Genomic DNA, 23,354 nt, shown 5'->3' on the forward strand with positions numbered 1-23,354 from the left:
ACTACCTACTCCTCCAAAACCGATGGTAACTACTCCCAACAGTATGCAGTGGACTGGCTGAACTTCAAAGGTTGTGCAGGTTCGAAATTGATAAGTCCTAAAAAGAATTCAACCACTAAGTTGCTCGCGGACCTTTTGGGGTTTCTTGTGGGGGTTACCACACTTTGAGAAACACTGCCCTAGATAGCCACAAGATCCCTGAAGCCACCCCGTGAGTAGCCTGAACTATCTACACACAAGCCCAGTCGGACAATTAAAACACAAACATTAGCATACGGCTGCCTTCCGCTCGCAAGCAGTCTGAGGTCACTTTTTTTTTTTCTTCTTCTTCTGTGATTTGGAGTTTTCAACACATATTGTTTTTGATCAGCCAACCCTGCAACCCAGTTTGGCACCAAAATGGCTGCTGATGTTGGATTGCGTCCAACGTGGAGCCGAGAAGGAAGATGAGGCATATTCCACCCTCCGGTTTTGTAAAAATATAAATGATATTGTTCTCGGAGAAGGGACTGCTTAATATTCTGTAAACAAGAAGAAAAAAAAAATCTATAGGAATCAACACAGGAGGATTAATTTCCTGCTACCACCAAACTGTATAGTGAGGGGGTGGGAATGAGGAGAGCGTGAATCCATCTGTTCATTACACAAAAAGAAAAACAGAAATGACAAACATACAGTCAAGAGGATGTGACCAATGACATATTGAATATGTGAGGTTGTAATTACATGGCTTCATTTAGTCATGGAAAAAAATAAAAAAGCTGCATTCCTCCACACAATGCAACGGCGAGGAGGCCGCAGTCACTATATAATTAAACGCATCCATTCTCACTAAGCAAGTGTCAATTCAAGAATAGCTTCTTTTTTTTTTGGTCAAATACATTCCAAAATCTATAACAGGGATGGGCAACCCACGGCCTATGAGCACATTTGATCCAGGCTATGCAATAGTAATAATAACAAAACATCAGCAGAATTGCTATTAACTCATTCACTGCCATTGACGGCTATCGACGTCAAAAATTCATTTAACTATTTCTATTAGTTTAACATTTTTTTCCCCACTTTTGTTCATAAAAGTATGAAAACATAGAATTTATTTTTATAGTAGAACAGATATAAAATTTGTTATTAATTGTGAGTTAACTGGTGAAGCCATGCGGTTAATTACGTTTGAAAATTGTAATCGCCCGACGCCCCTAATTTTTTTAATAATCTTTTCTTAAAAACAAACATTAAAAATTAAAAATAAATAAATGTTAAAAAAAAAGGGAAAGATTATTAAAAATTTGGAGCATCAGGCGATTAAAATTTGTAATAGTAATTAATCGTATGACTTCACTAGTTAACTCACGATTAATCACAAATTGTATATCTATTTTAAATGTACAAAAGAAAAATTCTAGGTTTTCATACTCTTGTTAACAAAAATGAAAAAAAAAATGTTAAACTCATAAAAATAGTTCAAATTAATTTTTGACGTCTATAGCCGTCAATGGCAGTGAATGAGTTAAAAAAGCACCATTTAATCCACAAATGCTCAGAATATAAATAAATATTTCATCCATTGTTAACTCATTTTTGCCATGAATTTAGCGTGGCCCTTTATAGTAAAAAAGCCCCCCCCCCACACCCCCGCTGTATAATCACTGGCTAATGCTCGAAAAACATCAAGATTACACTTAACATAAATACTTTATCTAATCACATCATAGACTATATTGCTTTGTGCTTACTGCATGGGAAAAGCTGCTACATGACCTTTTCTTCAAGGAACTCTCGCCAACAATGTGATGTGACAGATTTCAATTGGGCCGTTTTGATGTATAGTTCAATTCTCTGGCTGCACTGTTCATTTATCCATGTAGATGAGTTGAGAAAAGACCCTGTGAGGCCAAAATAATTGGAAAGTCAGTGGACACCGGCCAGGAAAGCTCAGCAGCGAAAACTGGTCGCAGCAGAGAGTGACGCTTCTACTACAACGTGTTCTCTGTTAGAACACTCCTTTCAGCCTTTGCTCTTGTCCGCAAATCACTTCTCGTCCCAACTTCTCTATCCACTCGCCATACTTGATAAGAATATGTAGAAAAGTCTCGCTGAGATACAATAGACTCATTTAACAAGCACAATCGATTCCTCTATAAAAAAAAAAAAAAAATTGTTTTTAATCTGCCAGCCAAATTTGATGGTTCTTGAGAAGATAGATAATTACATCAATAAAGTTCTAGAAGTAAGGATTCTAATCATATCAAATGAGAAACAGTCTTGCCACATGAATGTGGTTATTAGTCCCAAAATGCACATTAAGAGTAATGAAATAAGCTCGTAGCACTTGCGCGGAACATTAGTTGACATCTCGTGGCTTTTTGATAACAGACGTTGGATTCAGACGTTACTTTTCATTTTTGAGAAGACTACGTTGATTGAATTGTTTCATAACATAAGTCAGAAAGGGTCAATTTGATGACTGGTCATGAAAACCAATTTGGGGAAGAGCTGCAGTGTATCTTTTGTCCCAAATGTGAGTATTGTTTTTTTTTTAACCTCCTTTCAGCACAATGGTCAACATAAAACCACTTTAGAAAAATGTTGGCTTTACGCACAAGTTCAAGAGACTATAGTCATTTTAAGAGATGACCACTTCACGGATGGTGCAAATCTGTTTTTTTTTTGTTGTTGTAACTTTTAAATGAAATCTTTTAATTAACTGTAAACCATGTCCTCCACAAACATTCAGTCCAAAAGCTTCTCCTTTAATTAATGCAGATTTTTTTGTATTTACATATTGTGCATTGAAATATAACCACTTATATGGTACAAAATGCAAGAAACTCCTTTGTTAGGCTCGGTCTTCGCTTTTAAATGATTTGGATATAGATTTTTTTTTTGTTAGCTGCCCATCATTTGGATTCTCAAGCCAGTAAAAAATATTGAATGTTTTTTTTTTTTTTTGAATATGCAAATACTGCCAAGTGCAAGGAATCCTGCTCGTTTGTAACCCACTGTCTCATATTTGTCGTCGTCTTTCCATTACAAGACTATGTAAAGTAATTGGAGAACAGCGTCGGGGAGAGAAAGCCACCATTTGAAATAATAATAATAATAATAATAATAAAAAAAGCATGTATCCAAAAGAAACACGAGATTTTGGAGCCGTTTTTTCACGTGACAGCGAGGAATAACACATTGGCTTGCAGCCATGTAACAGCGCGATCCATGAACCATTCCGTGGATATTTTGATTTCGTCAAACTCGAATGGGAGAGATAGTTTGCAGTCTGGCCTTTCTTTGAACCCCGCGCGGAAGCAAATCTCACTCATGACATGTTTGGCAAATATCAGGCACAATAAAAATAAAAAAATAAAAAAATAAAAATGAAATAGAAGGTTGGCTGAGTTACCACAATACATTTGGCACATTCATTGGAGAAAACAACATTCAAATATAATATATTTTTTTAAAACACCACACTAACAAAAAACAACAAAAAAAGACAAGTGCCACTAATAAGGTGTCCATGACAGCACACAAACACAACCAATTGCACTTTTCAACAGCCTAGTAAAATGAATGCATACATCTCAGACAACTCACCCTTTTCACTTTGCTCCTCTCATTATTTACTTTGTCTGTTTTGATAGTTGTGATAGATTCTGGCTTGCTCTCAGCTAAGAAATGTACAAAAGTGGAACCAGCGTCGAAGCACGGCGGCCTTTTTTTTTTTTTTTAGGCGGAATGTATACTAAAGATTCTCTCCCCCCCCCCCTTTTTTTTTTACTTGGCTTCCATCTCAAAACAGACGGAGCGAGGAGAGGACATGAGGGGAAGAGTCACCTGTTGCTTTTCTTCTAACCGACGCGGCCCCATTGTCCCCAGTCCGCGTAAGGGTCCGACTCCGGTCCACGTGCAGGTAGTGATGGTCACGAGGGCCCCATGGTGGGGCAGGAACTGGGCGGGGAACCGTGGCTCCCGACCACCCCGTTGCCTTTGTCGTTGGGTTTCTTGTCCTTCTGTTTCAGGTGGACCTTAGCGTGTCTCTTGCGCTCGTCGCTGCGGGCGAACTTGCGCCCGCAGAACTCGCAGGAGAAGGGCTTCTCGCCGGTGTGCGTGCGGATGTGCGTGGTCAGGTGGTCGCTGCGGCTGAAGGAGCGCATGCATATCCGGCACTGGAAGGGCTTGTGGCCCGTGTGGATGCGCAGGTGCCGCGTCAGCTCGTCCGAGCGCGAGAAGCGCCGGTCGCAGTTCTCCGCCGGGCAGGCGTGCGGCCGTTCGTGGACGGGCGTTTTGCTGGGCCGGTTGGGGTACTTCCGCGGTCGGATGGGTTTGAGCGTCAGGGTCTGCGGGGGAGGGTGGTGAGAGGGAGCGTGCTGCTGGCCGCCCATGAAACCCGGGTGGATCTGCTGCTTGTCTTTGAACGCTCGGATGGTTTCCAGGGGAGTGATGGGCGGGGGGTTGACCCGGATGGGGTCCATAGTCTGAAAGGGCTTGTGCTCCATCACGCCCACGTCCCCCTGGTGATGGAAGAGGTTGTAGTCGGGGATCATGGAGAATAGGCTGCCGTCCATGGAGGCTTTGGACGTGGAGTGATAGTCATTGGCGGGGTACGCCAGAGCCGTGCTGGTGGCGGGGCTGTGATGGAACGACACCTGGTCCTGATACAGGTCGCCGCACGTGGAGTAGGCGGGCAGCGGCGGGCCGTAGACCTGCTCCATGTCCGAGTTCTGTCCTCCCATGCCGGCCGCCGAGGACGGCGTCTGGGCGCTTACCGTGCCGGGCGACGGGGACACGCCGAGGATCCCGGCGCTGACCAGGCTGATGATGTTGTTGTCCGAACACCAGCCCGAGCCGCCGATGCCGCCCGAGGGGGGCGTGTCGAAGGCGAACTTGCCCAAGTAGGTGACGGTCTGCCCGCTCCGGTTGGACTGGAAGCTGGACCCGTATTGTATCTCCGCTCCGGCTTTCTCGCTTCCCATGCCTATATCCATGATATTATCTAGGTTAGAACAAAACAAAAGGAAGAAGTCATCCACATGGGTTCCTGAAGCATTACTAAGTGCACTCTATGAGCGGTAACGGCAATTTAAGTTAAGAGTTTTTTGAAGTCAAAGTGATAGTCCCATCGGTTTTTGTCCCCACGTCCTGAAGGCAAATCTTAAAGTTTCATACAGAAAGGCGAGAGTGGCGAGTGAGTGACTTGTGCGTCTAAAGCAGTGGCGACTGTCCCTCTGCGATCCCGCAAGCCCTCATAAATCACAACCTAAACACCCCCTTTGATCCAGCCATTGTGTCCCTCAGGAGGGCAGCCAAATTCAATGGCAACATCATCTGACTTCTTTACAGGGAGGGGGGGGGGGGGGGGGGGGACGCAGGCTCCCTTATTCCACACACACACACATACACGTACACACACACACACACACACCTGTACAGGATCGAGGACGAGTGAGGGACTTGAATGAGGCTCAGAAGATTTGAACATGAATTGCAACGAATCTCACCCTGAACACTATGTGTGAAGATGCCATTAAGACACAATTATAAAATATGAGACATTAATTTTACACACAAAATGCACATGCAGGATATATATATATATATATATTTTTTTTTTTAAAGTCGCTCTTTAATTAGAGGAATTTGGATAACTGCTTGAGAATACTGATATCACGTTTGTTATTTTAAATGCTTTAATTTAGGTTGATGCTATATTCCATTTGTGAGATTTTTAAACAGGAATATGGATCATATATACAGAACATTCCATAATGTGGGAACGTGTTTATTATATGGGATTTAGGAGAACACCTGCTGTCTACAAGCAGTTTTATCATTTTCAACTTTTTGTAATTTCCTTTTGTATATTTTTTAATGACAAAATAAAAATGTCGAACGTGCTTATAATTTGCTGTCACCTTTTAACATTCATGATAAGGATGTATAGTGTAAAAAATATTTCTTTTATAGGCGAAAGGCTGCGTGTGTTTATAGACGGGTATTTTTTTTCCCCCCCTCGAGATGTTGCTTTTATTTTTAAGCACAATTTAAGGTGGGAGTAAATATTAAAATCCTGACGTGCACGGATTGCGTGCAGCGCGGAGACGAAGATGCACACACATTTGTTGCCGATTGATTTCCTGCCAACCGCGACGCTTGACGGCGACGGAATTAATAGCAAATAAACGACATAATCTGGATTAAGGTGCGACGGGGCCTCGCGGTTTTAGTGCACATATATAAAAGGAGGTTTCGCGCGGGCCTCGTCGGGCTTTATTACCAGGAATGATCACGTCAAATAATAACGCTTGTGATTTAGGAAGTCTGTCAATAATAGCTTGATTTTATATTGCGGGCGAACATTTAAAAGTCATTTGGACAGTCACGTGTGCGTCCCTTGTCATCAGCGGTGTGTGTTTAAATGGACATTTCCCTTTTATTATTATTATTATTATTATTGTAGAAATCTGCTATTCATTTTTTTTTTTTATGATTTAAAAAAAAAAATGATCCGTCGCATTTGTAAATACAGCCTATATATATATATATGGGTTCCACAGGTGCGTATATTGTTGCCGGGGGCCGGCTCGCTACTCGAGTCACACGCGGGCAGCGAGCGGCGGAATGTGTGCGAGGAGCGGCGCGCTAACAGGTGCTCCTCCACAAACTTCTCGCTCACTTCCTTCCCTCATTTCAAAAATAAAAAGGCTTCGGTTAAAAAGAAGAAGAAGAAGAAGAAGAAGAAAAAAGGGCACTTGTTCTTACCCGTGTTCATCTGCGAGTAGTGGTTAATAGATTCCGTGCTCGTGAAAATGTTCATTGACGTGGGGACGTCCTCTTCTGGGTACAGGCTGTCGGGGATGCTGTTTATTAGACTGCTCATGGTAAGAGGAAGCTTGTCCGCCACTTTCCCGGTCATAGCACTGCCAGTCACTCCGGCATAGGTGAGAGAGGCGCCGTCGTGCGCGTAGTATCCCCCTCCGGGAGTCAGGTGCGAGGAGCCTGCAGGGTCCGGCGGCGGCGAAAGAGGCGGTGGTGGTACCGGCTCCTGGCGCGTTCCGAAGTTTTTGTTGTTGTTTTTTTCCCCCCTCTTTTAGTTTAGGCTATCTCCTTCCCGAGGCGTCGCCGCGTCCGTGTCCCCCCGCGACTATTGTGTTATGACTCGGGACCGGCGTTGGATGCCTTTTGTGGGCTGCTTGTGGTTCCAGTGTGGACTGTGCAAAAAAAACGAGTGGTGGTGGTGTACTTGCTCTATTGGAGCTGGCTCGGGGACTTCAGTGTGGCGGCATTAATAGTGGGCTGGAACCTTGGCGTGACGTAGATGCCCATATAAGGACAGAGAGCTCGGAGTCAGGCTCCCCGCGCGTCAGCCAGACCCGTGGAAACTGCAAGTGGAAGAAGGGAAATGGCTACGGGAGGTACGAGTGGTTAATCGCAACGCCGCACAGTTCTGTGGTTGCGGGTTTGAATCCTGCGTGGAGTTTGCTTGTTGACACGGTGCTCGCGTGGGCTTTCTCCCTAAAAGGTCGGCTGTAAGTGATGTCATGTACTTGAGTAGAAGAGTTTAGTTCTACCCATTTTGATAACTTGGCACAATTACAGACTTATTTTAAAAACAAGCAGTGTGAAATCGCTTGGATTTCTTGTCCTTCCACATTGACTCAACTTATTTGATACTTTGAACGACGTAAGTAGAGCGTATCGCTACAAAAAAAAGAAAGCAACATGCACGGACAGCGCCGGCTGACGCACATGATCGGTTTGTCAACATTGCAGCAAGTCGCGCTTGGTTTGGCTGCCGGGGTTAGGTCGGCACACGTGACCGCCGCAACGTGGAAACTCCAAATAAGGAGCTGTCCGGCCACGCCCCCTCCCCGCCTCCCTCTGCCCAATATGGACAAGTTCCGGGTGAAGTCGTAGTAGTGGAAAAGTGATCTCAAGCCGCAGACAAGATGACTGTAGACAAAACGTCACGGCGCCGAATTTGCCATGCAAAGTTGTGGGAAGGAAGAAGAAGTTAAAAATATCACAACAACTTCTCTTTTTATGACACTGTATATAGATTATAAACAGTATATGTCAACACAAGGGTCATACTGTACATATTTTATTTTAGACTTGAAATGGAATGTTTCGCTCTTGCACTCACACAAACAAAACAAAAAAATACTCACTACAGGAATGACAAAAGAAATGTAAACATTCAGACCCAAGAAATTAATAATAGCTTCTCACGAGTGTGTAAAGAGAGCGTGTAGGTTGGTCTGAATCATGCTCTGTGTTTTGGGGGCCTTTACAAAGTGTGGCTTTGCCATGTGTGTGTGTGTGTGTGTGTGTGTGATGATTACCAGTTACACTAGTGAGTTGAGCAGCATCCTCCCCGTCCCAGGCCGGCCACTTGAATCAGCAAAATCAGTCATGCTGTTTCGATTCAGTTACAAGATATTGCAATAATCATATCACAGATGATACATTACAAATGCCTGTCATTGTTAGTCCATTCATATTACAAATCTGTGGTTTACATGTCCTGGCAGGTGCTGCCATTTTGGTTAGCAGCAGAGGTTCCCTAAGAGGAAGCATCTATTTGGGGAGAGGCGTTTATTTGTTCAAGTGGACCACGCGCAGAGTAGGGGGCCACTATTTGAGGAAACTTGATAGAAGAGTCACACGGTGTTTATCAATGCAAACAAATGAGAGCAAGCCCTCTGTCCATGATAAACATCCAGCGCAGCTCATATCTTCCTCCATCGGGAGACGAGCCCCCGAGCGATCGCTTGCTTGGAAAGTTGGCCGGCTCAGGCGGGTATACCCGACCGAGAGCTGTTGTGAAGCCGATTTCCAACACAGCGTCACATGGGACGACGCGCGCGTCCACTGCCGTGTTTGACTGCAGCGTCCCGGCTCATTTGCACACGGGGCTTCCACGGAAGCAGTCACCCTATACAGCTCATGGAAAACCCGGGACCGTATATTCAAATCACCTTTTCTGTTTCCAAGCTTCAGAAGGAAGGCTCAAAATGGCCCTCGCTGCTCGTGGAAGACGGATAACGCTACGGTGTTATCATTTTCTTGTATTTACCAAAACCGTCAGCGTATTCCATATTATTATATAGCCGAAGTTGCATTATTCAGTGTTTAATGTCGATTAAACGCGAGTGAATTTACCTCCAAGACAACATTGAAATCCCCCCCCGATACCGTCAATACAGGTCAATGCTCCGTGAGACACGGAGTCACAATAAAGCACGTTTGTCATCTTTAAGTTCCCAATCCTCCAGTGAAATCAACCAAGCTCTTCGAGAAAGAAAAGTCTATGCAATTATTAGATCGCTTTTTGCTCTCGGTTAGGCAATGGAATTGATTAAACAAATCCATTTTAATGAAGGCACGTTTGAATATATTAAGGGCATATTAAATACAATTACAATATTCTCAAGGGTTGTGTGTGTCGTCGAATGACAGCTGCCAGTCTGTCAACACTGCCGACATTTGGAAGTAAAAATAAAACATTCGAGGAAGCCGAGTGACAAATCCAGTCGTTTCTGGCAGCATCGCGTCGCGATATGAATGAAGCAAAGCGCTGTTTTTATTTTTAAAGTCAAAATCTTGGCAATGCTCTGGATTGCTGATGATTCCAAGTAGGTGTTTTTTTTGGGGGGGGTGGGGGGGGGTGATAATTCTCCTCCACTTGGCATGTTACACAATGCATGTGGAATGATCGCCGACTTGCCAACTGTGAAAATGTTTGATAGGTGGAGAACGATTGGATGCTAAACAGTTGTTGTGTTTGCGGAGCTTTGACTGCTAAGTCCAGGAAGCAAACAAAGCGGATGCGGGACAAATTGATCAATGATCTCGGAGGGTTCATCAGGAGGGCACACAGGGGTTTACCAAGGCTGGCTTATCCACCAAAGGCACATTACCTACTCCTGCCTGGACCACTGAGGAGACACCAAACTCGGGCCAATCAAAGGACCAACCAAAGATTGATCATCACAACATCAAAGTCCTTGATGGAAATCCAGACATCTGGGGTATTGATACAAGCCCGTCCCAAAGGGGAGATGCTGGTTAGAAACCGATACTCATCCTTGGGGGGGGGGGGGGGTACTCTGACCCCACCCGCTACAAAGAAGCACAGTCGGAAAAGTATCTGCAAGTGAAAGGGTTGAAAGTTGACCTGCCAGGTGGATCTCTTACGCAACTCTCCAAAGTTCAAAATGGGTTTAGCGTGTCAAAGTCAAGGACGCGTTTCGATGGAGGGGATTCTACCTCAGGAAATCAATCAAGGTTTATCAAAGAAGTTGAGCTACATTCCCAATTGAGAGTGGCAAGTGGAAATATGTAAACAAAAATACACAACACATGGTAAGTCCCCTTCACTAAGTAAACCAGAGTTCACAAAGCCCCTCCCCCTTTTTGCTACCCTGTCACTTTTAGTTCCACTGCAGCATCCGTTTGTGCTGCGGTTTCTGTTTCACCTCCTACTTCCTTTTTTTTTTTTGGGCTCTGACGTGTTTCCGCCCCTGATTTAGAAGCAAATCTTTCCACACCGGCTTGCGATATCAGAAGCCCTTTTCCTTTCCTTGTCGACAGTGTTCGGAAACTAATAAGAAACCCCCAGCCTATTCCCCAAATCTCGAACAGCGGGACCATGTGATCACCAAAACCCAGCAAGAGGGAAAACACAAAGAGGAAATATGCAACGATAAACAGATGTGATCGACTCATGAGCGCGAAAGAACTCATGCAATTGCAATTCCAACTCCAGGACACCTGTGCGAGGATCTTCAGTCTTCGTAGTGTTGTTGTGTGAGGAATTGCACCGTGGCCACAGGTTTTCCCAGATTAGGACGAGCGACAAAGGCCTTCAGATGCCAACGACCTGACAGACAAACACAGAAACACAAAAGCATTTTTACATCCCTGGATAGATCATTTAAGCTTGATTTGGTACGTCGAATGGAGTTCGACCAAAATCTTGAGGAAAATGATGCCATCATTTCATACAAAAGTGTGACATCAGCTGACCACCCAAGCGCCGTTCTCGACCTCCTTTTCAACCAGAATTTGAGTTTTGTTTTGCGTTTCCATTCGGATCATGTGACTTTTTGAATGCAACACTTTTTTCTGAACCAAGGACAGTTGTAAGAGAAGAAAACATGGAACGAGAAGAAGAATGTTAGCATGAAGTAGAAGCGTACTCGAGCAATAAAGAATCCCGTGGTGTCCAAAGTGAAAACTTGACTTATTGATCCATTTTCAGCAGTAAAAAGATAATATTTTGCCCAGAATGAATTAGGTAACTTCATTATTTTTCATGTAGAAAACAATATATTTTCCACTTGCAGTCGACTCAAGATGGCATCACCTGTGCTGAGGAAATAGATAACGACCAATCATGGCTCAGTTTGCTGACCAAACCCAGAAAACAGGTGAGCCATGATTGGTTGTTACCTACTTCCTCAGCACAGGTGATGTCATCTTCAGTTGACAGCAAGTGGAAAAAAAAGTTTTTTTTAAAGGAATTGTATACAAAAAATAATGTTATCAAATTCATTCTGGACAAAAATATTAACTTTTTACTGCTGAAAATGGCTCAATGAGTCAAGTATCCTTTATATTGTCTTTGTGGAATGTGAATTAAGCAGCAAAATCCATCCATTTATAATCAAGCTATGGGGGCGGCCATTTTGCCACCTGCTGTCGACTAAAAATGACACCACAGTTGCTCAGGGCTCAGACAACGACCAATCACGTAATGACAAAATGGCCGCTCCCTGGATTTTGCTACTTAATTCATATTCCATAAATGCAATATTAATCAGAATACATTGTTTACAATAGATTCTATGCCGTCCCAATAGTCTTAAGAAAAATTTTGGGCCGACTTCCCCTTAAATAAATGTTTTATGAAGGCGACACATTAATCTCAATGGAAATTTTCATTTTGAAAAACGACCAAAAATTGATCAACCAACGTCACGGAACGGATTGTGGTCAAACCCCATCACGGTTCCGCAAACATTCACTCCAATGGTAACGCAATCCGTGTTGTGTTTGTCATCTATGCTTAAGGCATCCGAGGCCTAAGTGAGCTGTGAGTCACAGAGAACAGCACTGCTGAAAATAAAACATGTTGCTGTAATGATGGAGGTGGGAACGCAAGGACGCATTGGCAAGATGATATGATTCAGTCGCCTGCACTTTTTTTTTCTTTTTTTCCCTCCTTTCCCTCTCCTTTTAAACAAACACCAGACGGCCATCCGGCTGGTATGACAATATCACGGCTTAAAATTTTTGGACAACCTAAATTCCCAGCAGTGTAACAGAAAAAAAATGACAAATTCACAGTTCTGTGGCAGCCAACCCTCCAAATATATACAACACCAGAGATACCTATACAAGTGCATCTTCATATGTTCTGCTGGACGTAAGAGAAAATCCTGTCAGAATCCAGGAAATCACTGACATTCCACGAGTTCCATTTGGAATAATTAAAAAAGCAGCTGGACAGCATTGGAAAAGAATCGTATACAAAGTGAGCCAACGATTGAAGTGGTCCAAATCTGTAGAGAGAATAATTTCACAGTCGAGTCGGACTCTTCCTCAGATACAAATGTTACAGAGGACAACCTCTTTGTTGCCTCCGCCTTTTGCGGCTGTTTTCGCCATCAGGGAGACGCGGGTCCACATCCGCCGGCATCACAAAGTACATCTGGGAAAGATTCAGACTCGGCCATCCATTCATATCTGAAGCATGTCCGATCATGGCTGTGATTTTTCTGTTATCGTCCATAAAGAATCATCTTATCGTCATAGTCATCATCAGCTGTATTTGGCTGCTATTTGTCTTCACTGGTGTATTGTTAAACGATTGAAACTAGGGATGGGCTCAACAAACAATGATGTGGGTTATTTTTTTGCCCCGATATTTTTTTTATAGATAATATTAATTAATCAATCTGGCAATTTATTAACTAATTTACTGCCATTGACGGCTATAGACGTCAAAAATCCATTTGAACTATTATTTCTATTAGTTTAATATTTTTTCCCACTTTTAACAAGAGTATGAAAACCTAGAATTTTTTTTAATTGTACATTTAGAACAGATATAAAATTTGCGATTAATTGTGAGGTAACTAGTGAAGTCATTTTATTTGCCTGACACCCCTAATTTTTAATGATCTTTTATTTATATATATATATATATATAAAATCAAGTAATTATTTGGAGCCATTTAAAAAAAAAAAAATGTAAAACTGTCCAAATCCTCTGATTTCAGCATATCAACTGTGACTGATTTCTGTAGTCCTTCATTTAAAAAAAGAAAGAAAAGATTATTAAAATTAGGGGGCGTCAGGCGATTAAAAGTTTTTTAATCGTAATTAATTGAATGACTTCACTAGTTAACGCACGATTAATCACAAATTTTATATCCGTTCTAAATGTACAATGAAAAAAAATCTGTTTTCATACTCTTGTTAACAAAAGTGGATTTTTTTTTTTAACTAATAGAAATAGTTCAAATGGATTTTTGACGTCGATAGCCGCCAATGACATGAATGAGTTAAAGATCAATTTATGATTATCGCTGCCTGTACAGTACAAAGCTGTTAATGCAGATGGTGAGCTCAGCCGAATAAGGAATACAAATGGCTGCTCTGTCAGTGTGTGCGAATAAGATGAGCTGACAGAAAGGGCTGTGATCATCATGTAAGGGCAATGGAGTCCAGTGACCTCCCTGAAAGATGGGGCATGACCTCCAACACATGCATCCATGGCAGATAATGCACCACCCCCACAGATGCCTAAATCCCCCTACAAGTGTTGAACAAGGTCCCTCACCCTCAGAAGACAATATGGGAAGGACATAGTTCATGAGTCAAGCGTCAGACTCCATTGACGTGCATAAACACTTTCGACGCGTGTTGATGCAGAATTCCGCAGTGAAGACGAGCTGTCGAATGACAAAGGCGTATTTTGCCGTAAACGTGGCTGTCCTTCCCAACTTTCGCTATCTTGCGCTATCACTGGCTGCTACAAGTGATCTTAAAATAGGCTCCCCATGTGTTTAGAGTGTGGAGAACATGTTTCCACCACTCCCATCTAAACGGCTCATGGAAAGGACAGATAGTAGGACATCAAGGTGATGTTGGCGTCTTCCTGCCTCCGCTTTAGTCTCGGTCACGCTGCTTTCTGAAACCTGGGATGTGGCTGAACATGGGCGCTGTTCCTATTTAAAACCTCATGGTTGGCCCTCAAATACTCAAAATCTTCATGTCCAACCAGAATAGTCACTGGAGCAGAGATACTTTTATTTTCTTACATATACTACAGGCCTGGGCATTGTCCATAACCTTTATTAATCTAAAATGTGACTGTTTTTTTTTTTTTTTTTTTAACTATATGATATTTGTGATTCTGCATTTTAACCATGTGAAGCAATTTGTGGGTCCTTTGCACCATTGCACAAAAGTACGACGGTTTCATTAAAATACTAGTATCTATATGACAATACATGTCGAGTGCAACTGGAGTAATAACAACAGGTAGAACTGGGCAGCAGAGAAAATCATACTTCTCAGACAACATCAATCAAAACGAGAATTTCTGTATTTTGTGCAGGTGCAGCCTCATGAAGTCCCCAATGACTGTCTTCAAAATGTTAATTTTTTTATTTTTAAATGCTGTTAGGCTAATTATAGCCACCAAATGCAAATCACACACACACAGTAGACGAGGGACAGACATCAAGATCACCTGACCACAGTCAGATGTCATCTGTCAAACCGCAAGAAAGGGGAAGCAACTGGAGCTTTTTTATTTTTTTATTTTATTTTATTTTGGGACCTACGACAAGGATTGCTCCCATTTGCAGTGGTAATTCATCTGATTAACAATCTATAATCTAAAGATTATCAACTGATTATAATAAAGTCGAGTTACAAGTTTTCTAAACAAAGATGGACAAATTCAAATTGATTGTTGAAAAATCAAGTCGTGAACTAGGGCAAAAATAGAGTGCACTACTTGGATGCAACCAGCAGAGGTGCTGTTCATCCTCAACGAGTATGCCGTCAAGTTTGTTATTCAGTTACAATATAAATAAATATTTAATTATAATGACACTGGTATTAAAAGATGGTCAGAACATTCAGAAAGATATATTTTAATTAAAGATAAGATTAATAATAATAATATTTTTGCAGAGTTAAATCATATTTCAGTAACAAATATGAGTACCAGTGAAACTTTTAACTGACAAACGTGAGAAAAAAAAAAAAAAGCAGCCAAAACGTCAAAGTGTTCTTTAAGAGCGTCGCCTCCTGGCTTCTGTAGAAGCCAAAAATCCTGGCTGTGTGACTGCACGGCGCTCTGATTAATGGTAGAGGCTGTGGGTGGGTGGTAGACATGGATCTGCCCATTACCACACTGCAACATTGCAAATGGCTTCAATTACTGTGGAGTGTGCTGAGCTGGCAGTGTGGGCTCGAGAAGGCAAGATGAGCAACACCACGCAGCCGCCGCACACTGATCCACTCATTCACGCCGTATGATCATCAGGTTCATACTTTGTTCACAGCGAATTGTCATTTTCAACCTTCCTTCTCAGCCAACGTCGCCGATGCCGGGGCCCCTGAAACACTACGAGGCCCCCGTGGGCAACCCCGCCTGGTATTACATCCCTTCGCAAACCCAGTGGCACGACATGTTGAGCGTTTGCCAAGTGGCTAACAAGCATCACAAGGGCCATGGTGCCCATTGGCCGCCCCCCCACCCTGGCACGGGGGATTCCCTATGATCGCTTCTTGGTGCCCGGAGCCAAGAGCGCCCCCCCCCCCCCCCCCCCCCACCCGTAGCATCTTGTACGACAAGCCAACTGTCTCCGTCAGGTCACTGACCCACATTTATAACTTGAACGCAGGAGACACAGCAGACTGCCCCCCCCCACCCCCTCACACCCACCCCCTGTATTAAGCAAAGACGTGGCCCCAGATGAAAAGAAAAAAGGGACAACATATTTGCAATCAAATTGAGTCAATGACTGCGCTGCTGGAAGTGGAAAATGATCATTAGGAGTCTCCCACCCACGACTAAATGCTCTCCCATTGTAAATCACATCAATTAATGTCACGGGCCTGACAAATGCTCTCTGTGTCACCGCACATGGGAGGGAGGACAGACGCTAATAAGTGAACATACTTAACGGGGGAGGTGGGGAGACATGGGATTCCCTCCGCTCGCGCGCGTGTGTGTGTGTGCGGGGATAACCTTGTCAAAGCCAAGTGGAGGCCAGTCCAATTGTAGCAGGTGCACCACTGAATCGAGACAAAAATCCTCCCGCAACTACAAATGCATCTCGGCAGACGAGTCGGGATGGGGATCCGCTATTCATTAGTTACAGGACGTCCTCTGTTGACGACGGTAATGACGTATGAAGTTTCGTGGCATAAGGTCTGTCAAAAATTATTTCTGTTTTAATCAAAATAAGATATTAGCAAACATCAGCTTTTACTTTGGAACACAACAATGAACATTATCCCCATTTTCTTACATCTTACGGACCAATCTAATAATTTATAGGGTGTGGGGGGGGGGGGGGTTCATAACCGATTTCCAGGTATTTCCAAAAGGTTAAAATACTACGTCTCTGCTGTCAATATGAATACTTTTTTTTTTTGATGGACTTCCATATCCAATGAAGTTGTTCTACAAAAGAAACAAGTCCCCATAATAAAGTTAGCTGAAATTAATCTTGGACATTTGAGTAAAAATTCTTGATTGATCAACAATGGGGAAGATTACTATTATTTTTTTGTTTTGATTATTATTTTTTAAAAGGATTCATTATCTAAAATTTTCAGCAATCAAATCCACCCCATTAAACTGATTTTTGTATGAACAATTAATTTTGCCCGTCACAAATAAATTGTCTTTTGACGTCACACCATACATAGCACGTCGGATAAAAAAAAATCGTTCAAAATTCATTCATGCTTAAAAAAGAAAAATCCTTAAAAAAAATACAAATAAAACACCAGCGAGAAATATCCCTCTATCAAACAAAATGTCATTATTCATGAGTGAAATGTAATTAATTTTTTAACAGCAAGAAGATTTTGCTACAGAGAGGAAGTAATCCAAGTCAATTAAAGCAGTCCACAGGAGAAAATATGGGTGGGTCCAGTAGCTTCATCATGAGGAGGGAGGGAGCAAGCAGCGGAGCTGATGGCACAAAATAGATTCGAGTCTTTGCGCAAAAAAAAAAGTCATAAAATATTGTAAATAGCAGGCTATTATTCATGCCAAGACGTTTCCACATTAACCATGTTTGACGTTATGAATACTTGAAGAATCCATTTCAAGCTTCTGCGCAACTTCAAATCCATCACATCAAACAGGGTGCCTGCATTGATTAGTGACGTAGGTGTCAAAGCTACAAAACAGCCGAGAGTGGCAGCTGCACTCGTTCATGACTCAAAACGCCCTCAATTGCGCCTCAAATCATCGGCCGGAACCCGACTACAACAGACAGCCAGACACGCCTCCTCCGAGGGTTCAGTGTATCCCCGCCTGCACATGCCCACCTTTTGGGGGGGGGGTCCAAAAAGTACAAGAACCTTCAACAAAATCATCGGAATAACAGCTCATCATTGACTTCCAAGTTGGTCTACTTTAAAAAGTATTTTAGGAAATAGCAGTAAGTAAAGTGAATTAATTTGATTCAAATTTGACCACTCTGGCGATATTCCATTTATGTATCGATAAGCGATAGCATAACATAAGGCAACATTAAACGGTATGTAACAAATAGTCTCGTTTAATCTTCAACAAACAAATTGAGTGAATCAATAGTGCCTCTTGTGGACAAGTAGTTGCACTCCATTTTCCTTCAACAACTAAATTAACTCATTCACTGCCATTGACGGCTATAAACGTCAAAAATGTATTTAACTATTTCTGTTAGTTAAACATTTTTTCCACTTTTGTTAACATTAGTATGAAAACCTAGATTTTTTTTATTTTATTGAAATTTGTGATTAATTGCGAGTGAAGTCATGCGATCAATTACGATTAAAAACCTCTTGCCCCTAATTTTTAATAATCTTTTTTTTTTTTTAATGAATTTATGGCAGTAAATGAGTTAATGGACTACTGTAATTGAGTATTAACAATGTTTAACATTTTTGTGCCATTAGTTTGAAGCTCACACAAGTTATTTAACTTTTAAGTTCCAAACATTTGCATTTAATCTGTATGATTTAAAAAAAAAAAAATACATGTATTTATTTATTTACTTTTTTTTTTTAATACATTAAATACCTACGGCAATGACACAAAGATGAGCACTATCTTTTCTAGTGGGCTATGAAAGTATCAAAATGCAATGCTTTGCCTTTATTGCTGATTCAACAACAGCATGTTGGCAGTTGCATTGATTAGCCCTCGTATGATCGATGAGGCTTCAGGGGTCAGAGGGGTAGTGACCTCTGAGAGTCATTACCTCGTGGCGGCGTCGCCAGCTCGGTCATATCAGGACTTTGCATGTACAACAGAAACTGGTAGCGGTGAAAACCAGACCCCGGCGGTGGTATTGGAGCCACGTAGCCTGCATTGGGGGTAGAAAAGACAAAAAAAACAAACAAAAAGGAATTAGCGCAGCGAAGGCTGATGAATGCAGTCACACACACGGTGATAAATGTGATTATAGCAATGATGCAAGTATAAGCTCAAACTGCATGATTGTCACTGCAAATCAACTCAACTAATCCCCCTCCCCTATTTAAATCTGGCAATGGAAGGGCCGTACTACTTCAGGGTAAGACATCATTGAGTCCTTTGGGATCAGTAACAGTATAATAGAACCTCCACTGCTGAACTTTGAAGGTTTCACTGTCTACGGAATCAATTTTCACTTTTAAACAACAAACATTTTTAATAAAAATACACTCACGAGTGATGGTGTTCCCTTGTATCGGTCCATCCAACAGGGAACTTCCCTGTTCAATGAAACCTGTTAGTTAAGCACAGCATGAAACATTCCACAGGCCACAATTAACATGATCAACTCGCTGCTATAGATGCTAATCAGCATCTTGATACGCTACGCCAGTGAGGTGGGATGGATCATCTCAAAAAGGAGAAATGCTCACCAAGACAGATTTGTTAACAATATTTGAGGCAAATGGCCTCCTTACGTGTATGCAGGAAAAGTTTGAGCTCTTTGAGTCCAGCTCACGGAAAAATGGCAGTAAATACAAAAGTGTTGTTTTTATTTTTGTTCGGTGTATTTCTATACATTTTGGTAACGATCTGGACAAGGGTGCATAATCATCATCATCATCATTCAGAGTCTTTCTCTAGGACACTTCAACATGGTCACCAGGGGTGTGATAACTCAAAAACCTTTTCCACCAGTACTGTGACCTAAAAACGGAACAAATTAATTGAATGTGTTGGGGTTTGATGTTTTTAGGTGGGAAAGTAAAAATAATCTGAGGCCGCCGTTCCAGCCAAAGACAAAAACAGCCCCAAGTTTTGAAATTCTTATAATTTTCATCATATGACACACAGGGGTGTGTAGACTTTTTTTTATATCCACAGCAATGATTATAGCATGCTTTATGGTTGCCTTTGACTGTTGCGCAATACTGTGTTTGCCATAAATTAAAACCTGAACCTAATGAATTAATTTAAGGGAAAATAAATGTGTTTGGAACAGCAGGTTGCATCTTCATCACATGTCATATGTGCAGCCCCGCAAAATCATTATGCACATGTCAAGTTCAACTCCCTCATCCCGGGCCGGCGCACAGATGCTGCACGCCATGCAAATTGCTCACAGGAACGTTTGTTTAATAGACTTGGCTGCTCGCGACGAGACGAGACGAGACGCTCGCATCTTTGAGTGGGAGGAAAAGGGCTAAATATGTTGTCTGTGAAATGGCCCGAAAACCACTTGAAGTAAACACGGAAGTCCCCGTCAGCGGCGTGGAGTATCTCGTCTCAGCAGCACCTGCCTGAAGTCGCCCGTTTCCGCACACGCAGGCTCCCCCCGCAGGGTGGCCAAGGTACTGTGACGCAACACTGTGAAAGGCCACAAAGGGCGCGCAGCAAAATTCCAGTGTTGTCGTGTCATGAAATGGGATTAAATAAAATGGGAATAAATACAAATTCAACAAATTTAAAGAAATTTGTTTTTATTTTAACTTCTTAAAAGGCTGCAGAGACTATGGACGGGCTGGAAAAGCAGCAAATAACAACCTGTGGTGCTCATTTAGCAACCACGACAACATTTTTACGTGCGCCCATGATGAGACACAATGCTTAAAAGGGCAGAATTAAAGCGACAGTGCAATCTAGCAATCTTCCCTGCTTCAAGAGGGGAACACACTTGGTAGGCTGCTGGCTAGCAGTTTGCACAGAGCTTGCTGCAGCCCTCAAATGGCTCCGTATGGGCACTCCAAGGCCCCTTTGAGAACCAAGAGCCGGAAAAAATTGTAATGACGACTGTGGATCTCTTATAAATTGCTTTAAAAAGGACACTATTGCAAAGAGCAATATGAATCTCTTCATCCAGTTTAATGCATTCATCAATGGCGTAAATAATGCTGGCTCGCTCTTTTGTTGTACATTAGATCACATTGGAGAAGGTTTACTAAGGATTACTCAAGTGAGCGCTTTAGAAAAAAAAAATATAATAATTATTGCATGATGTGATGTATTTATTGTGTCCATAATCCTGTTCCTGCCGTTCGGGAGGTTGCGTGCTAAATATCAAGTGCACGTCGCCATTGTTCACACACACACATACTTCTGGTGCTTTTTTTGAAGACTCCTTTCTACGGCGAGGAATTTATCATTTTATCCAGTGATCAGCGAGAACAAAAAGCTTTATTTAGAACTAGCAAGAGTCCTGAGGCTTGTAGGATGCGAGCCCGTTGCCGTGGCAACAGGTAGTCAACATGCGCGTGCAGTTTATCTCGTGCCTTAACATTCGCTCACTGCGCCATGATCATTCTACCCTTACACAGTACCTATTAAAAAGAGTAGAGTGCTACTTGAGAGGTTTATCATACTTAGGACAGTCATGACAGTTCACTGCCGCTCACCAGGGAGTGATGCTCACACTCATCTACAGGACATTCTCACATAGTGGGTGGCCCACCTCAGGGGACCAGACTGTGGGGGCGGGATGCAGATCACACACACACACACAAAAAAGTTATGACTGCTCATTGATTGAAAACCTCTTATTGAGTTGTTTATTTGATATTTAAAACACGCACAAAAAAAAGTTCAGTTGTAGATCATTTCCTTTGTGATGTGTTATGCATTTAGAAAAAAGTAGAATTTAAAAACTGTCAATCGTTAAAAGTCATGACAATAATGCAGTATTTTTTATATTGTGGCATTTCCTGTTAACTCATTCCCTCCCAGACATTTTCACTGAAGCAATCCCCTTCACTCCTGGCTGTTTTACTGGATTTTGCAAGGCCCACAGAATATTGTGTTCTATTGCTATAAAAACATGTAACCTACCAAACGAAAGATCTGTATATTTCTATCTCTTTCCGTTTTGCAGCAATTAGCATTAGAACATAGCTAAGTTTAATCATTATTCACAAATCTGTTTAGAACTGTGGGTAAATCAGCTTGTATGCAACATGGCCCTGGGTGATCTCTTATACTCTGCTGCCACCTGCTGGCCGTTTATAACTACCATTGCTTCAACAGTTCTCTGCAGTTGAGAGACTGCATCTAAGCCTTTAGTATGCTCTAGCATTTAAAAAAAAAACACGTATAAATACCTAAAACAGAACATATTTTTACGTTTTAGGGAGCAAATTAGTTAATTTGTTGGTCATTTGCGCTGTTATGTTGACGTGCTCCTGGGTTTTAAGCTAAGCTCAGGCCATCCTGTGCGGAGTTTTAGTTAAAAGTTTAAGCCACTGTTACATCATCATCAGTTTGAACATTTGAGTAGTATGTAAAGTGCGTTGTTACAGCTTAAACTATATATATATATATATATATATATATATATATATATATATATATATATATTTTTTTTCTTCCGGTAGTTCATTCAGTGATTATTCGAGTACCCTGAGAGAAAGCCCGCATTTCCCTAACACCACACTTGGAGAATCACTACTTTCCTAATACCAAAATGTCATATTTTACCAGTGTACTCAGCACCTCCTGTGATTTCCCGTAGAAAGAACCCTGGATCTGCACCAAAACTTCATGAAAAGAACTGAAGGTTTTTGTGTGTGTGTGTGTGTTTTTTGTCCAAACATACACGGCCCAAGAACACGACTTCTTTGGAGGCGTTAAAAATGAGAAACTCCTCAACATGATTCATGGCTTCAGAAAAGCATATATACATTGCTTAGAAATAAGAAAAACACACAATGTGACGCTACTTTGCACCCCTCTCATCGGGGAATACTTAAGTTACCGTGCGTGTAGGAGGTAGGAAACTGACAAATACAGGAAATAGAACCATTATGATGACTGATAGCATATTAAAAAAAAATTACATAAGCATTTTACTTTTGAAGCTAAAGGCTTAAACTAACAATGAGGTGCATTCTTTTGCAATTTCCAAAGGCAGGGAAGCTTAATGACAGATTTAATCTTCAGACATGACCACAATGTTGTTGAAGTCATCCATACACCTCAAATGTAAACTTTCATACTTCACAAAAAAAAACCATTTAGGAATGATTGAAAATGGTCCATTTTGGGGAGATAAATGTAAAAAAAAAAGATTAAATAATTTTTTTTTTGCATCTAATGAGTGGCTGAAGTTTTGGACCCCGTGGACGTTTCCTCCGTGGATATGAGACTTTTTGAAGGCATATACTTCACTGTTGGCTTGATCTGGCCACTAACCCAGTGGCCATAATCAAGCCAGCAGGGAACAGAGAGAGACAGCAAGACACAGAAACGTGCAAGTGAAGGCCTGGAAAATAATTTCTGGGGAAGAAACTGAATTTGGTGATGTCCATGGACTCCAAATTTAACTCACTCATACTCAGCAACTACAAATGTATTAAAAACTATGGCTCAAGTTATGGTTGCATAAATTGTTCAAAGCAACACTAAGGAACTCCCAGTTTACATTGATCATGGCGGCGCCATGTGGGGAAAAAGCGGTAATGTTATGCCTGACAGAAGACCACATTTACCATGAGGACAAGCGCATTGTGACGTTTTTTTTTTTTCGACATTCAAATTGACTTGTGTCTTTGTAACGAATGGGTAAAGGGGGAAGTGACGTATGCCGTAAAGCACATTTGTAGTTTTTTGTGTGGCAATGTTCCTAACATCCTCCTCAAAG

The 23,354-nt window shown here is 41.9% G+C and overlaps 2 protein-coding genes across 5 annotated transcripts in view; both read right to left on the minus strand.

Annotated features, from left to right (window-relative positions):
* Positions 1–7,363, minus strand: egr3 (early growth response 3). The gene is made up of 2 exons (XM_086077175.1): positions 6,760–7,363; positions 1–4,993 (listed from the first exon to the last, which is right to left on the minus strand). Exons 1-2 carry the CDS (start codon positions 6,911–6,913, stop codon positions 3,921–3,923), a joined length of 1,227 nt encoding a protein of 408 aa, XP_085933301.1. The 5' UTR covers positions 6,914–7,363; the 3' UTR covers positions 1–3,920.
* A 715-nt stretch (positions 7,364–8,078) lies between these two features.
* Positions 8,079–23,354, minus strand: part of pebp4 (phosphatidylethanolamine binding protein 4) — a 53,235-nt gene continuing 37,959 nt past the window's right edge. For all 4 annotated transcript variants that reach the window (XM_086075064.1, XM_086075065.1, XM_086075067.1 and 1 more), the window contains 3 exons: positions 18,960–19,005; positions 18,510–18,614; positions 8,079–10,882 (listed from right to left, as the gene is read on the minus strand). In XM_086075064.1, the coding sequence (XP_085931190.1) occupies positions 10,788–10,882; positions 18,510–18,614; positions 18,960–19,005 (246 nt within the window). In that variant the 3' untranslated portion in view covers positions 8,079–10,787. The remainder of the gene's footprint in view (positions 10,883–18,509; positions 18,615–18,959; positions 19,006–23,354) is intronic.

Source organism: Leptonotus elevatus, chromosome 5, assembly GCF_054856555.1.
Source record: "Leptonotus elevatus isolate MCC_2025b chromosome 5, RoL_Lele_1.0, whole genome shotgun sequence".
Classification (NCBI taxonomy): domain Eukaryota; kingdom Metazoa; phylum Chordata; class Actinopteri; order Syngnathiformes; family Syngnathidae; genus Leptonotus; species Leptonotus elevatus.

What these genes read in the sequence shown, in the direction of transcription:
- egr3 (XM_086077175.1), bottom strand. Translation starts at nt 6,913, where the DNA reads ATGACCGGGAAAGTGGCGGACAAGCTTCCTCTTACCATGAGCAGTCTA. An exon ending in CTACTCGCAGATGAACACGG is followed by an intron (nt 4,994 to 6,759) that starts GTAAGAACAAGT and finishes GTTCTAACCTAG; the next exon opens with ATAATATCATGGATATAGGC.